This window comes from Uloborus diversus, chromosome 5 (genome assembly GCF_026930045.1).
Source record: "Uloborus diversus isolate 005 chromosome 5, Udiv.v.3.1, whole genome shotgun sequence".
NCBI lineage: Eukaryota > Metazoa > Arthropoda > Arachnida > Araneae > Uloboridae > Uloborus > Uloborus diversus.
The window spans coordinates 103912287-103928261 of NC_072735.1; the positions used below are offsets into that span (position 1 = coordinate 103912287).

At 33.3% G+C, this 15975-nt stretch overlaps 1 protein-coding gene across 1 annotated transcript in view; it reads right to left on the reverse strand.

The window, feature by feature from the left end:
• Positions 1 to 14677, reverse strand: part of LOC129222639 (neuropeptide Y receptor type 5-like) — a 112861-nt gene extending 98184 nt beyond the window's left edge. Inside the window, exon 1 of the mRNA XM_054857168.1 lies at positions 14298 to 14677. Within this exon, the coding sequence (XP_054713143.1) occupies positions 14298 to 14677 (380 nt within the window). The remainder of the gene's footprint in view (positions 1 to 14297) is intronic.
• Positions 14678 to 15975: the final 1298 nt, after the last annotated feature.

The window sequence follows — 15975 nt, forward strand, 5'->3', positions numbered from 1 at the left end:
TTGACGAGTAACAAAGACTCCCACGTTGAAAAGCTGTCACTAAAAATATTTGTTTGTGAATTTCTCTTACTTACCGCATGTTTCAAAGCAAAGCTCAAAAATCCAAGTAAATATTTGTTCCATAGAAGGTCTTATTTATCGAGCTTGTCTCCACAGAAATAAAGAAATATTCCGGACAAGGGAGCTCTTACTTTACGATGACTAACACAATCCCTTTTACTCACCACGCCGCTGGGAAATCTTCCGTTTTTAGGAGAGAGATATGTGTTGTCTCTTTATCACTTTTTCTCTCATAATGACAGTTTTCCCCTCATAAAAAAAGAGTTATGATCGAATGACAAAACTAACATCGACGTTTATTACTCTTGTCGTTCTAACTCTTTTCCGTCATTAGATTTACGATATTTTCTCATCTGTTGCTTCCATGCTGTGATTATTAGTACGGAAGTTTATGTATTTAGCAAATTTGCGTACCTGAATGTTTAACTGCGCAAGTGCATTCCCACGTTCTTCGGATTTTTTTTTTTTTTTTTTTTTTTGAGCAATCACGATTGCTTATTGTTCTCACTTGACAGTTTTAATGTCCTTTGATTTTATTTTCCCACCGCCACCTTCTGCACCATCACCGTCGACCGGCTCCTCACGATGCTGCTCCTATAGCGAAAGCCGTCTCCAGGTTGCATCCATGTCCTACACACACGCGCATACATACACAACTAGACACGCAGACACACAAACACATACACACACATACACATACACACACGCATACATACAGACACCTACACATACACACACACAAAAACATACACACACTTATAACTACCCACACACTCATGCCTGCACACAGACACACAAACACATATGCCTACACACATACACATACCCCCCCCACACACACAACCACCCACACACTTATGCCAGCACACAGACACAAACACACTTGCCTACACACACATACACATACCCCCTACACACAAACACACATACCCCCACACACAAATACACACGCCTACATACACACACTTGTGATTGCGAAAAACATAATTTGAATTCAAGATGTCAAAATTCAAATTGTTTTTATTTTTGAAATATGATTTTGTGGTCAATTTTTTGGTTCCCATACTATCAAATAAATGAAATTTTAATATTTGTTCAGGTAAAGAAGATGGATAGAATGCGGCATCCCTTTAGGAGTTCTCGAAATTGATCTGGGATCCAAACTAAGTGCGCAATGGGGAGAAGGTATGGGGTGTGTGCTGCAAATAAGGCTTTGCAAACCAACAAGGCAACTCCCAAAGTAGAACAACAAAAATTCTGTACATCGTGTCTCTTTTACAGTCAGAAAGCCTAACTTATGATAAAGCGCTAATAACAGGCAAGTGGTAAGGGACGTTTGACCGTGGATGGGGAGGTTCTGGGTTCGAATCCCGGCTCGAGCATGGAAGTACAATAACTCTCCTGTACTTGTCGTTTCTTTGTGTGAATGTGGTTGACGCTCTGAATGGTTACCTGTACCGTGGAAGTCGGGATTTACACCAAATTTCGAGTTAGAAAAATGAAGCGGCGCACCCGAAATTGATAGCCTAGCTGGATTATGCATTTTGTACAATAAACTTATTTGACAAATGCTAGATCGACTTTTTTAATCCTCCAAACAATCGCCACAAAAGGTTTTTTTTTTTTTTTGGTTCTTTGCCCTGGAGCACATTTTGTGTTTGCCACGATGTGCATTGAGGGCAACGTACCTATATTACTCCATTCTTTATAAAACAATATTGGCACATATGATACTCTGCATCAACGATTTTACTCTAATCTTGGTAGGGGACAAAAATACGAGTAAAAACATTATATTTGTCAATATGGCGGCTTCCTGCTCTATATGAAGTGAGCCTAAAGGTAGAAAACACTCAGGTCATTCAGTTTAAAGTTTACCCTAAACCAGCGTTTCTTATTTTTTTTTTTTTTGGCCTGTGGAACCCTTTTTAAATCCATTTTTCCGCGGAACCCCTAGTGTATCTTCAATAGCACACTAGTTTCAATGCAGCATTAAAAAATGGCTTACTTGCAAAGAGAACAAAAAATATTCCAAAAAATGCTCATTGTAACATTTTTAATAACACATTTTTTATAATACGTTAATTAAATGTCATTTCTTGATAAAAATATCGTATTCTTATACATGTACTAACATAGTCACAGGACACGACAGTCACATCCACAATGCGATTGAGCTTGCAATGTAAAATTCATTTTGATTTTTCTCTGCTGTTTATTCGGAAAATATCGATTTGATATTTCACTCAGAACTGATTTCAATCAAATTTTTAAGTGAACATTTTTATTTAGAAAAAAAAAAAAAAAAAAACGCGGAACCCTTGAGTGATCTTCGTGGAACCCTGGGGTTCCACGGAACAAGAAACACTGCCCTAAACAAATAGTTCAAATACAACTAAATAAATACATTTTAATAAATTCAAAAAACATTTACAAATAGTATCACGATTTATCAAGTTTTCAAAAATCAGAATAAGTGTTCCCAAACAGCAACGCAGTGTATTAGACTCACGAAACTTCTACGAATTAATAATGTTCCTAACCTCAATCAGAAAAAATATTACCGATGGCGACAACTATTGTCAAACCAGAGAAACTTAGGGGGACGAAATCGTTCACAAGGGCGAAACACGGCGGGTCACTATATAGAAATAACAGAAAAAAAAATTGTCATGAAGGCATAATTGTGACATATCATTAAATTTAACTATACTTTCTAGTACATAAATCAGGTAACTGTTTGAAAAAATTCCACTTGGTGTTTTTGTTGCAGCTCTATAAGTGCATGAATGTAGAAAAGGCATAGCCTACGCAAAAACCTTGCGTTAGTTTTCTTGTATAATGTAATAATTTCTTAAAAAAAATATTGAAAACTTGATTTATTGTGAAATTTTTGATCTAAGTCCAATAAAATGGTTGTTTTCACACAATTTATAATTTTAGCATTTTATCTCCCTTGGTTATTTTACTGTTTATGTTGTGTTACATTAGTTAGAAAAATGAAGTGTTTTCTATTTTAAAACAAAACCAAAAATTAATTACAATAAATAAATCTTCTTCATCAGCACAACAGCCTGGTGCAGGCCAAGGCTTTCTCCGTCTGTTTCCTCTAGGCGGTACGACACACTGCCAGGTTTCTCCACCTGTTTACTCCCTAAATTTCTAGATCCTTCTCAACACTATCCAGCCACCTTGTTGCTGATCTTCCCCACACACCATAAATACAGACAACCCAACATCTTAAGAGTAATGAAAGCCAACAGAATCATATGGCTGGGACACGTATTTAGGCTTGCAGATCTGGACCCGGTTAAAAAGCTTACTTTTTCGAAGATTGAGGGTATAATAAATAAATAAACAGGTTAAAACTTTTTCTTTTCTTATACCTGTATCATAACTGCTAAAAAAGTGAGAAATAATTTTTTTTTAGATGTAGTAGACTTAAAAAAAAAATAGCGTGAATAACATAATAATCGAGTTGTGACTAGCGCAACAGTTTAGATGTGACTGGCGTAACAATTATGAAGACAGATATTATTTAAATTCATTTAATTTAATATTCATTTTTATTTACCTCTTTAAACAAGTAAACATATTCAATTACTTTACACTATTTAGGCTGTAAAATCACTTCACTAATTTAGAACGTATTCAATTCTGTCTATGCAAAGAAGACTTTAAAAAAAAACTAATATAAAGAAAAATTCGGATTCTTTAAAAGAAAAAAGAAGTAGGTAAAGCAAAATAAGTGCACTGTTGAACATACATTCTGCATGAGAACCCAAGCTAGCAAATTCAGAAAGTAAAAAAGTAAACTGAATGAAGGATAATTGTTACTTGCCTTATGTTTTGTGGAAAACTTCTCCATTTAACATCAAAACGAAGTAATAAAGCTCTTTCAAAGCATTCTAATATGCTACATGCTACAGTTACAACTAACACCGCCGTTGCATACAACAGAAAATGCAGTAATGATGAATTTAAATTCAAACATTTGTAGTGACATCCGAGAACAAAATGCATTATTGTCTGGATATAAAGTTTTTTGATTATACTGTCAATAAAATGTAGGCCAGTACACATAATTTTAATGACATAATAATCCTGCTCTGTGGTTCGATTGGGCAGCAGGCCATTTCAAAAGATGATATGATATGCCACTAATGTCTACAGTTGCTTTTTCTGCAGAATTGAGCTTCGCCGAGGTAGGACAAGGGTCCTTTAAATGGGGTAGGTGCTGCATTGAAGTGACATATATGGAAGTGAGTGTAACAGTTCCAAACGATTGCAAAAACTGCAAATGAATTTTCCAATAAAGTTGATTTATCTTTGAATGTAAGGTGTCTGTTCATATCACATATCGGAAAATGAGATTTCAAACGAGCTGATGTGTGCCTCACATGACTTCCTTTTACTCCAATTTAATGTCATTTTCCCATTATTGGCAATTTTAATGTAATTCAACAGTTTACTCTCTAAATATCACCAACAGTGGCCAAATTGAAATCAGATTTTTAAAAAAAACCGCCAAATTTGTCGCCAAGTTGGTGACAAAACTTGGCGACCAAAAGAGTGGCGATATATCGCCAAGTATCCGCCAATTGTAACACCGCTTGAGTTTACATCGAAATTAACAATGGTTTCCTTCCCCCAAAAAGGGGCAAAAGACCCTCTTAGAAACACCCGAATGCAACCAAAAGAAGAGGTGCAGAACTAGACCCCACTAGGAGTCTACGTACCAAATTTCAACTTTCTAGGACATTCTGTTCCTGAGTTATACGACATACATAAGCACATCCGCACAAACGCATATACGCACAATACGCACATACATACATACGTACGTACAGACGTCACGAGAAAACTCGTTGTAACTAAATCGGGAATCGTCGAAAGGGATATTTCGCGTATCTATACGTTCTTAGGCACTTATCCACGTGTGGTCGAGTCGAAAAAAAAACTTAACATCCATTCGGGGGTGAGCCAAATGGAAATTAAGGTCGATTTTGGAGTAAAATTTTTTTTCGCGAATACAATACTTCCTTTGTTGTAAAAGGAAGTAAAAAGTAGCTACTGCATAGAATTATTTGTGAGAAGCGTCCAGCCACTTAATAGCATTCAGTTTCCACATTGTGTAAAAAATATTTGTTTATCTTATTCAATATTGCATTTCAATTACGGGGATGCACCACAGTTCATTTGACGAATCAGTCAACCTTAAACAATATTATAATATTGAGAAGTACTACGGTGTTTGTTTTATGACGGTAATTAGTTTATTAGCAGAATACTATAGAATTTTATGAAATTTTAAACTTGTAAAAAGTAAAATTTTTAAAAGGAAAGGATTAAGGATTTAATTGGCCCAAACATGATGTTATTGAACTTGTAAAATATTTTTTTCCTTCTCCGTTCCAAATTGGGTTAACTAAGGAAAAGCCTTTTATTCAATTATTTTACACTGATTTAAATAAATAAAAGAAGCCGTAATACAATATAAAAAATTAAAAGACCGTAAAGGCACTTACGTATTGGAGATTAGTTACATTAAATATTTTTGAATGTATGTACTGCTTGAAATTTAAATAGTTACGGTAGTCACACGCAGTCTTAAGTATAAGTATTACTTAAGACAAAAAAAAAAAAAAAAAAAAAAAAAAAAAAAATCAGCTTTAATAAACATGTAGTAAATTTTTAAAGTGAATTGTTTGCATTTTTCATATATATATTAACCAATTTAAAATGCCTGCTGAACTTTTAAAGAAATTTGCCTCACAACATGAGCATAATTTTTCAGGATTTCAAAAATATTTCGTTAGTCACAATGCCATTTTTGTTGAAAAAATATCTATGAGCAGTAATTTTGATTCAAATTCTTGGTAGAATTGACCTATATTAACCATGTACATTGTAAATCTACAAATTCAACCATAAATTACTCATTATATTTAAGTTTCAAATAACAAGAATTGTAAACACCGGCGTGACTGTTACGTTAGTCACGCCCCTGGCTACTTTACCCTATTATTCTGATGAGACACATTATGCTGTATTTCAAACATGTGTGCAAGACATATTTATTATTGGGTTAACGTCATACAATGATAAAAATTTAAAGTAAATAAAAAACAGATTTTGCAATACCCAAATAAATTTAGTATTATGTGAAAAATTATTAAGAAACATTTTTTTACATTGCAAGATGTGTTCTTTTATCAATTTAGTTTTGAAGCAGCGACTGGAACAAATTTATAGAAAACGAGCTGATGTGTGCATCACATGACTTCCTTTTACTCCAATTTAATGTCATTTCCCCATCATTGGCAATTTTGATGTGATTCTATTGTTTACTCTCTAAATATCACCAACAGTGGCCATATTGAAAAAAAAAACATCGCAAAATTTGTCGCCAACTTGGCGACAAAACTTGGCGACCAAAAGACTGGCGATGAATTGCCAAGTGTCCAACAAATTGTAACACCACTTGAGTTTACATCGAAATTAATAATGATTTCCCCCCAAAAAGGGGGGAAAGACCCCCCTTAGGAACATCCAAAAGCAACCAAAATTGAAGGTGCACAATTAGACCCTACTAGGAGTCTACGTACCAAATTTCAACTTTCTAGGGCATACCGTTTTTGAATTATGCGAGATACATGCACACATACACACATACACACATACGCACATACGCACATACGCACATACATACGTACATACAGACGTCACGAGAAACTTCGTTGTAATTAACTCGGGGGTCGGCAAAATGGATATTTCGGGTGTCTGTAGGTTCCTAGGCATATATCTTTTGTGGTCGGGTTTAAAAAAAAAAACTCAACATTCATTCGGGGTGAGAAAAATGGAAATTAAGGCCGATTTTTTGTGTGAAAATTTTTTCGCGAATACAATACTTCCTTTTTTGTAAAAGGAAGTAAAAATGGTTACAAAGTTAAATGATGATGTGGATATCAAATGCGTGGTGAAAATGGGTGGTCATTATTGAAAATTTTGTAGTTGGTGCACATTTTAAGACTTCCCCTTAAAAACAATTAAATAATAGCATTATGTTGAGCATATTGTTCTTAAAAAATGACATATTTCACGTGCCTTTAGTGTAACTAGACTTTGAATACGAAAGAATGTTCCGTTTCTTTCCCTTTTTCCTAGCTGTACAAAGAAATGGTGTTTTATCCCCGTCAGATATTTGTTAATACACGAGTCTTATTTTCTGCTTACTACATCCGTCATTTTTATTAGAAATGTAACACCGTGTGGTCGAAACATCCGTTATACTTTGATGATTGAATTTCGGCTGGAATTTTTTTTTTAGATAGCATAGAAATATCTCACAGAAGTTCAATACGTTTGTATTAGCTAGGTGCTCTATGCCGAAACTTTCTTCAGAATAGAGCTCTTGATCACATGAGATAGTCCCGACATAATTTCAAACTAAAGCAAAGTGCGATCAGTAAAAGCAATTAAATTGCATTTTTTATTGCTTTTATTTTTTTCAATAGTTTATTTATTTATCTGAACAATCTTACACACAATGACTTTTCTTGACTTATTACAGTAAAAAATTCTGCCTGGAACGTTCACAAATCATTGCATACAACAGTCATCAAGTTTAGTAGATGATAAAGTTTTACCATTTTATGGGCAGAGTTGTAGCTCACATTCATTTAGCTAATTAAGCGCTATAAATTACTGTATCAGTTGACAGGAAAGTGACGCGTAATCAATGAAATGCCTTTGTACTCAGAAACAACGATTATCGTTGCGAATTCAATATTGCATACGTCATTTATCTGGATTGTAAAGGTATTACCGTTAGGTGTTGTCCGTTTCATGGCGTCATATTGGCAAATTCAGAATTTGGTTACTCTAGCAGTGTCAATACATTCACCGTTCAATGAAATTCATGCAAAAATAAGCAATATTTTACATTTGACACTATTTCATGGCAAACTATCCATACCTAAACGTTTTCACTTTACATGGCACAGATTAAAGATTCATCCATTCAAATCAAATAAGATCGTGAATAATATCTATTAGAGTTCTTCTTGCAAAGATTTTTGAGAAAATGTTGTTGAAGTACAAATATTTCATTATCAATGACAAAAGAACAGAAGACGATAAAAATACTACTGTATCAGCATTTGTCATCTGTTACCTGCCAAAGCACAACTTTTCCACGCTGGGACATGAAAGGGGAAAGGGAGCAGGGGGGGGGACCTCAGTAGCGAAAACTTGCGAATTTTGCACAAAATGGAAAATTTGGTGGTCAGTGAGAAACTGAAAAGTATTATTTGGTTTTGCCTAAAGTTTCAGAACGTTGCCTACTTACCCTTAAACAACAATTACACATTGTGAATGGTATCTTGCAAAAAGATGCGTAGCGAAAATTTGGGAATTTTGTTCAAAACATTAAGTTTATGGGACCGTGTGAAACCAGAAGACATTATTTGGTTTTTCTGACATTGTTTGCAGCATGTTTACATATCATTCCACACTGAGGCATATTTTAAAAAAATGTTTTTTGCTCCATTCGTTTATACATGTAAATGTAAAAGTCATGATGCTGCTAAATGTGGATATTCACTGGTGAATATTACATCCACATACCCAAGGCATCTTAAAAAGACCGAATATATCCGATAAATCACCGGTGAAAGTCAACATTCTCGAATATTCATCTTTCGTTGATATATGTACATACCATGCTTAAATATTTGCTCACTATAACATTATTTTGCGAATCTAAAGATTACTAAAACTTCCTTAATTATTGCAGCTATAATCCTTTGAAAATGTCGTTAATGAGCTGTTAACCAACGAAACAAATTCAAACACATCTGACATCAAGTAAACTAAGCAGCTGAAGTGTGCAACAATTAGTCACTCTTGAAGATTAATGAATAACTTACACGTCGGAGAACAGTTTTCGTTATTCGAAGGCTTCTCTTAAGTGATTAATTATTAGGTCATAAAATCTGTTTAGATGTTTTAAAGTTTTAGCGAATTCCGAATAAATAAATATTAAATAGCGGAACGATTAAAAAGCAGTCTAAACACTTTATTAAAGACATTATTTTTTAAAAAGTAATTCTCTTACTAATGTTAAAAATATATTTCGACGTGTAAGTTTTCTTAGGAGTAAAATATAGAAAGGAAAATTTTTAATTAGAATAAAAAATATAAATATAGAAAAATTATCTAAATCCACAATGGTGCATACATCTTACATTATACTTTGCAGATTCATGATAAATAAATACCCTCTTGTTAAAATCTAATTTTTAATATGTAACTTTTTATTCAGATATGATATTCGTAAAATAAACGTAAGAAAAAATACACGAAACAGAAGCAGAAATTGTTTTGACAAAAACACAATTCGCGTCTCCCTAGAGAGGAATTATAGTGCAAGAAATTTTGACGTACAACTATTTATATTGTCAAATTAAAACATTAAAAAAAAAAAAAGGGCTCGTGAATAAATTTGACATAAATGTTTTAATTAAGTATTGTAATTATGCTTTTTATGATACGTTGCACCTTTTTTCGTGCATATAATAGTTCTCTAAATGAATTTTATGTTAAATGCAGTTTTTTCCCCCTCTATTTTTGCGGCCGTCGAACATGTTAACGTTGACATCTGCTTGGGAAATGAAACTATTTTCATTTACAAATATTTGATATTAAAAACGTATTCACGCTGTAAAATGTTCATGCATAGAAATGAAATCCGCGTCAAAGTATATTCGAAAGAAACTTCTTCACAAAGAAACAATTATGTTTTTCTCTCGCATACGCATTATTTTATTTGTGGAATGGACGTATGAATTTTTGAATGAATAACTTCATCATTTTATTTCTGAAACATTCAAAGTTACGTTTTTTATCGTGTTAAGTCAGATTCTCTTCATACTTCAAAAGAAACAGTGAATACCAAGTTTTAGCGTTTCTATTTTTCATATTTTTTCATTTATTCATAAATTTTCTTTTTATCTTTAAATATTTATTTCTTAGCGAAGTAGCAGTAATAGGTTAGTTATTTCAATGCATAAAATGTTGCGCTTATAATTTTGATTTTCGTTGTGCGAATGGGGTTAAAATTTAATACGCAATTTCTACTTTAATTACTGTTTATGTATTTTTCTTACCCTTACTAGGCGAATTTGAAATACGACGAATGAAAAGTTACTTATTGAGTATTCAGTACGAAAAACATATATATATATATATATATATATATATATATATATATATATATATATATATATATATATATATATATATATATATATATATGCATGAAATGCACCGCCAGCTCAGTCATTTCCAGCCGAGGACTGCAGTTTCGTGCTTATTAGCACTCATCAGCCCGGCATAGGAAAGTGACTGAGCTGGAGATGGAAAACCTCTTAAGGAAGCCAAGAGTGCCAAACAAACTGGTAGCTAATATATAATTAGCGCAGACCAGACGAGTGACCAAAGCAATGGTTCGGTTCAACTCGAAGATTGAAGGCAAGGCATGATATATTCAGTAAATTACCGCCCATTAGCCCGGGCTAAAGCAGAAATACATGAAAAACACCGCCAGCTCAGTCATTTCCAGCCGAGCTGTAGTCCTCGGCTGGAAATGACTGAGCTGGCGGTGTATTTCATGTAATTCTAATTTAGCCCAGGCTAATGGGCGGTAATTTACTAAATATATATATATATATATATATATATATATATATATATATATTAAATAGCTAGTGAACTTAAAGTTGAATGCGCGGGACACCGCGATGAACTCCAAATTGTTTTTGGAGGTCATAGGTAAATGACGTCACGATTTAGGGGAGAGGGGGCTTCACGAAATCGTAAGAACTAGAGAAAACGGGAAGGGAGAGGGTAACAAGAGATGTGACATTATACATATTTTTCATAAAAATATGCTCATTACAATTAGCGTGACATGTGACAAAGTGTAAGGTGAAGTGTGACATTTTGTGATAAAACGTTAGATATAGATCAATTGTGTTAAAAAAAAAAAGTGTGACTCATTTTTTGCTCCGCTCCTTAACGCGTTCAAAAAACCAGAACAAAAAGAAGAAAGAAAAATATTTTCCTGTAATTTGTATTGTAGATTTACTAAGGTGGTTACTATTACTAAATACTGTTTGAAAAGTTATTTTGCATACACTAAAGAAGAAAATTAAAAATACTTTCACTGCAATACTTCAGGGGAATTTTTGTTTATTTTTCTTTCTTTTTTTCAATGAATTTCATATGTATTACGTAATCATAGAAAAGCCAGCTAATTAATAAAAGTAACAAAAAAGGTTTCCTAAAGTAAGTTGTATTACATAAAAGTATAAATTATAATGTATTATGGAAGAGAATATCGGTAATATGTTATTTTTGATACACAAAAAAGATTTCATGCAAATGCGCTGTAATAATTAAAAAATGTTAGAGTCATTGGTTCAAGTTCGTATTTTTCCGAATTCGGTACTTTAATCCCTTGTAAAAGTGTATCATTAATGAGAGAAAATTTGAGTCCTTGAGAGTAATTTATTATAAAAGAGTAAAAAAAAAGAGAGCCATTTGTTATGTTCTGTTTCGAGGCATATTTACTATTAATCAAACGACAAATTTTAAACGAACCGTAATTTCTACTTTTTAAAGAAGCCTATACGTATTGTACTTAGCAAAAATGTACACAAGATTAAATAAAACTTGCTATTGTAAACATATTTCAGCAAATTTGCATAACGTTTGCTAAATTGGTTCTGCATTACGCTGCACCATATTTTAAACAAAATTGCAGTGATAATTGCATTAGAAATACTTTTATTTACATATAGGCACAAAAGAATAAACCTAAGTTTAACTTTTATGCAGGAGATAAAAATAACTATTACCATACGCGGTATGACATTATAAATAGATCGCGTAAAAATAAAATATTTAGCCAAAAGTTAAATAAAGTTTTTGTTTATACCCTGCCTTATTTCATTCTTTATGATTAGATCGCTAATCTTTTTCCTGTATACGTAAGTTTACTAAATTATAAATTGAATGAATTTTAGTCCATACAATTTTTTTGAATAAAAAGAAATGCCAATAAGTCATGTTTTCATAAAGTGGTTTGCTGTTGTTGGACAGACTATTTGACATTTAAGAAGTGCTTCCCACCATGGACGGAAAGAAGGGGAAGGTCATGGGGGATCATGCCCCCCCCCTAAAATATCGACACTTTTATGCATCCACATTATGGACAAACAATTAATGAATAAAAGTGTAAGCAATTGCAGTAATCTTTTTAATTCATTTTTTAAAAAATGAAGTAAACATTTGAAATAACTACTTTTTCCAGTGCCTATGAAATATTATAAATTATCAATTGGCCTTATTGGATGCATTTTTCCTGACCAATTTGGTGCGTCTCGTTTACACCCAAGCAGTTTCGGAAATGTTTTGCGCTTAAAACCGTAGGGGAGGAGGAGGGAGTTCATTTCTCAGCAAGACTCCCCTAATTTGAAAGTCTGTATCCGCCCCTGCTTCACACATTCCACTATTAATCAACATTGAGAATAGAACTCTGTGATACAATATCAAAGCAGAATTTGTTTTTTAATTCCTTATACAAAATGATGCTTGAAAAAAAAATAATGATTGTCGTTTCGTTTGCTAAGGGGAGGCGGTACTATGTATACGCGCAGAGTTAAACTGCTAAAATTACTGTATATTTTTCTCAAACAGTTTTAATAAGAGAAACTTACAATTTTCACAGTATTTTCAAGATATATTTAAGAGTCTACTGAAGGGCAATTTTACGGTCTTACTGGTTTTTTTTCCATAATTTATTAAATTTCAACTAGTACTCACTTTTTAAGTGGAGAAAAACCATTTGACCGTATAAATAGCTGTTTAGGAAAAAGTGAGTCAAAAAGTAAAAAATTCACATCAGTATAGCTATGAACTTGCAAAATGTGGTACAAACTTCAAAGTAACGTGCAAAGTAGTTTTCTATAAAAAGGAACATGAGTGTGTAAAATTAACGTTATGAGAAACTTCCGCTTGAAAGTAAAATTGTGCGTACATTTTAATAGATTTCTGTCTCATTAATATTTGAATTGAGTTTTTTTTTTTTTTTTTTTTTTTTAATTTACATAGGAACACGAATTTTGCAACGCATGGAGGTTCTTGATTTGAACATTTTGAATACAAAAAAAAACTGATTTTTTTTTGAGCAATCACGATTGCTTATTGTTCTCACTTGACAGTTTTGAATTCCTATGATTTTATTTTCCCCCCGCCTCCCTCTGCAGCACCACCGTCGGCCGACCACCTCACGATGCTGCTCCTCTAACGAAAACCGTCTCCAGGTTGCATCACTTACTTGCCTACACTTACACATACACCTACACACACACATACACCTACACACAAACTTACGCCTACGCACACATACACCTACACACACATACACCTACACACACATACACCTACACACACATACACCTACACACACATACATCTACACACACAAACACATACAAACACGCATACATACAGACACCTACATGTACACACACAAACACATACATATACCTACACATACATACAACTACTCACACATACACATACCCCCCCACGCAAATGCCTCCACACACATACACATACCCCCCCCCACACACACACACTCGTGATTTCGAAAAACGTAATTTGAATTCAATTTGTCAAAGTTCTTTTTTTTTTTTTTTTTTTTTTTGAGGCTTTAGGGTGTCAACTCTCCTTAATGCATTTTGAACACATATACATTAGCAACTTATATAGGAATTTTGACAGAAAGTTCAAAAACTGGAAAACCATATCCAGTTTTGGATTTGCATACTTGGGGGTCCGCCGCAATGCATTTTTGGAACCTTCTTTATCTATCGCAGCACTATATGAAAAATTATTTATCATATGTATTTTTTGTATCCCTTTGGGAGGCCTATGGTCGTGGGGGCTCCTCGTAATTGCGACAGGAAATAACTAGCTGGTTTTACTGAGTGTCTCGTACATACAATGATGCATCTTAATTCATTATAAATTCAATTCTTAACCATATTTCAAATGTTCAGAGCACTCTCCTTAAATCCTGTTTCTGAATTTCGATACATTCTATAAATAAAGCAGTGTATAAAATAACTGTCTTAAAGAATTAATTTAAGTTTAAAATAAAGTCTTACCTATCTAAGCCAATTGCTGTAAGTGTGTAGACGCTCGCCACAACGGACACATGTTGCATGAACTGGACGAAAGGGCAGAATATCGGGTGAAAGATCCACCGTCCGAGCATGAAATCAGTGTACGTGAAGGGTATAGAAAATAGGGCCATGCAAACATCAGAAACGGCCAAATTGATGAGAAATGTCCTTAGTTCTCGGGAGGATCGCTTTCCTAGAAGCAGGACCACGATGACTGTTGCGTTGCCGCCTAGGGCCATCAGCGCAGTCAAAGAGTACAGCGTGATGAGAAATATTTGCATGTGAGGCCCCAGGGCTTCCAAAGATTCAAGAATGTCATTGATGGAGTAAGTCACGTTCGAAAAGTTTTGAGCTTCATCCATATTTGTTCTGAATCAGTTGTTTGTCTTTTACGAAAAATACTCTATTCCGCAAGTGTGTCGTCGCGTGTTAGGAAAATATTGCGCAGAGTCACTTAATGCTTTGAACTACGAAGGTGCTTTTCATAAATTATAACTCATGCATTTTATGCACTGTATGAAACTGACCTTGATGAATGTTTTAAAATTTGAGTATGCTGCTTTTAAGAGGTTTTTAAAAACATAATTCTTCAGGCATTTAGTATTCATCAATAACAAATGTTCTCTAATTTAGTTATGCTCAACATACAATTGTTGAAAGATTGATATTTCAAAAGCATTTCACTTACGAAATAGTCTGAAAAAAAATGTCAGTCGAAAAATATAATGTTCAGCTTTATTTTGACAGTATTTTAATTTTGGATAAATGTTTGCTTTTTATCACTTAATAGGGTCTAATACTAAAGCCAAGCTACTAAATATATTCTTTCTATAGAGTACTTTTGTAAGTATCTCTAAACCGGAATATATATAGAAATATTTCGCCGTCTAATGTTATCCCTTTTTTTCTCCGCAAGCGAATATTATTCAGAAATTATTTACATTAAACGTTTTACCTAAAATATTTATCTTAAAATGTTTTTTACAGCTCAGAAAGTCATTGAGCTCAACTCGAAAATTAACTTAATAACAACTTTAACATGAAAATGAAATATACATTTTTGCAACTTACTCACATCGTGTAATTTAATAGCAACTTCAATAAAAACAAAAGCTTCTCATTCTCATTATTGTCAATTGTTAATTTAAAAAAGCATAATTTGTACGCATAAATCACCACCCTTTTATGTTTATACATTAAATCAAACCAAGTGCTATAGACTTTTACAGTAAAAATCTAGTGGAGTTACTTTCGAAAAATTTTAAGGGAATATTCATAAAAATATTAAGTTCATGATAAAAGTTAGCATTAATCTTACTTTTATGACACATATTTCAGTATCCATCTGATCCAATTTTGCCAAAAAGAAAAAAAAAAGAAAAAGATTTAATCCTCACTAAAGCGAACGAATAATAAATTATTCTAACGAATAACTAACTAACGAATAATAAACTATTCAGAAGTTTCTTAAAGTGATATTCCATTTCGAAGAAATACAAAAACCTTCAACTGGCATTAGAATTGGCAATACAGCGAAAACTGTCCGAATTTTTTCCACAGGAAACAATGGAGAACTACAAACATTTAACTTCAGCAGAAGTTTCATGTCTGCGAACAAAGCGAAGTTTCGAACAGAAATGCCGAAGAACGGCGAGAGGCG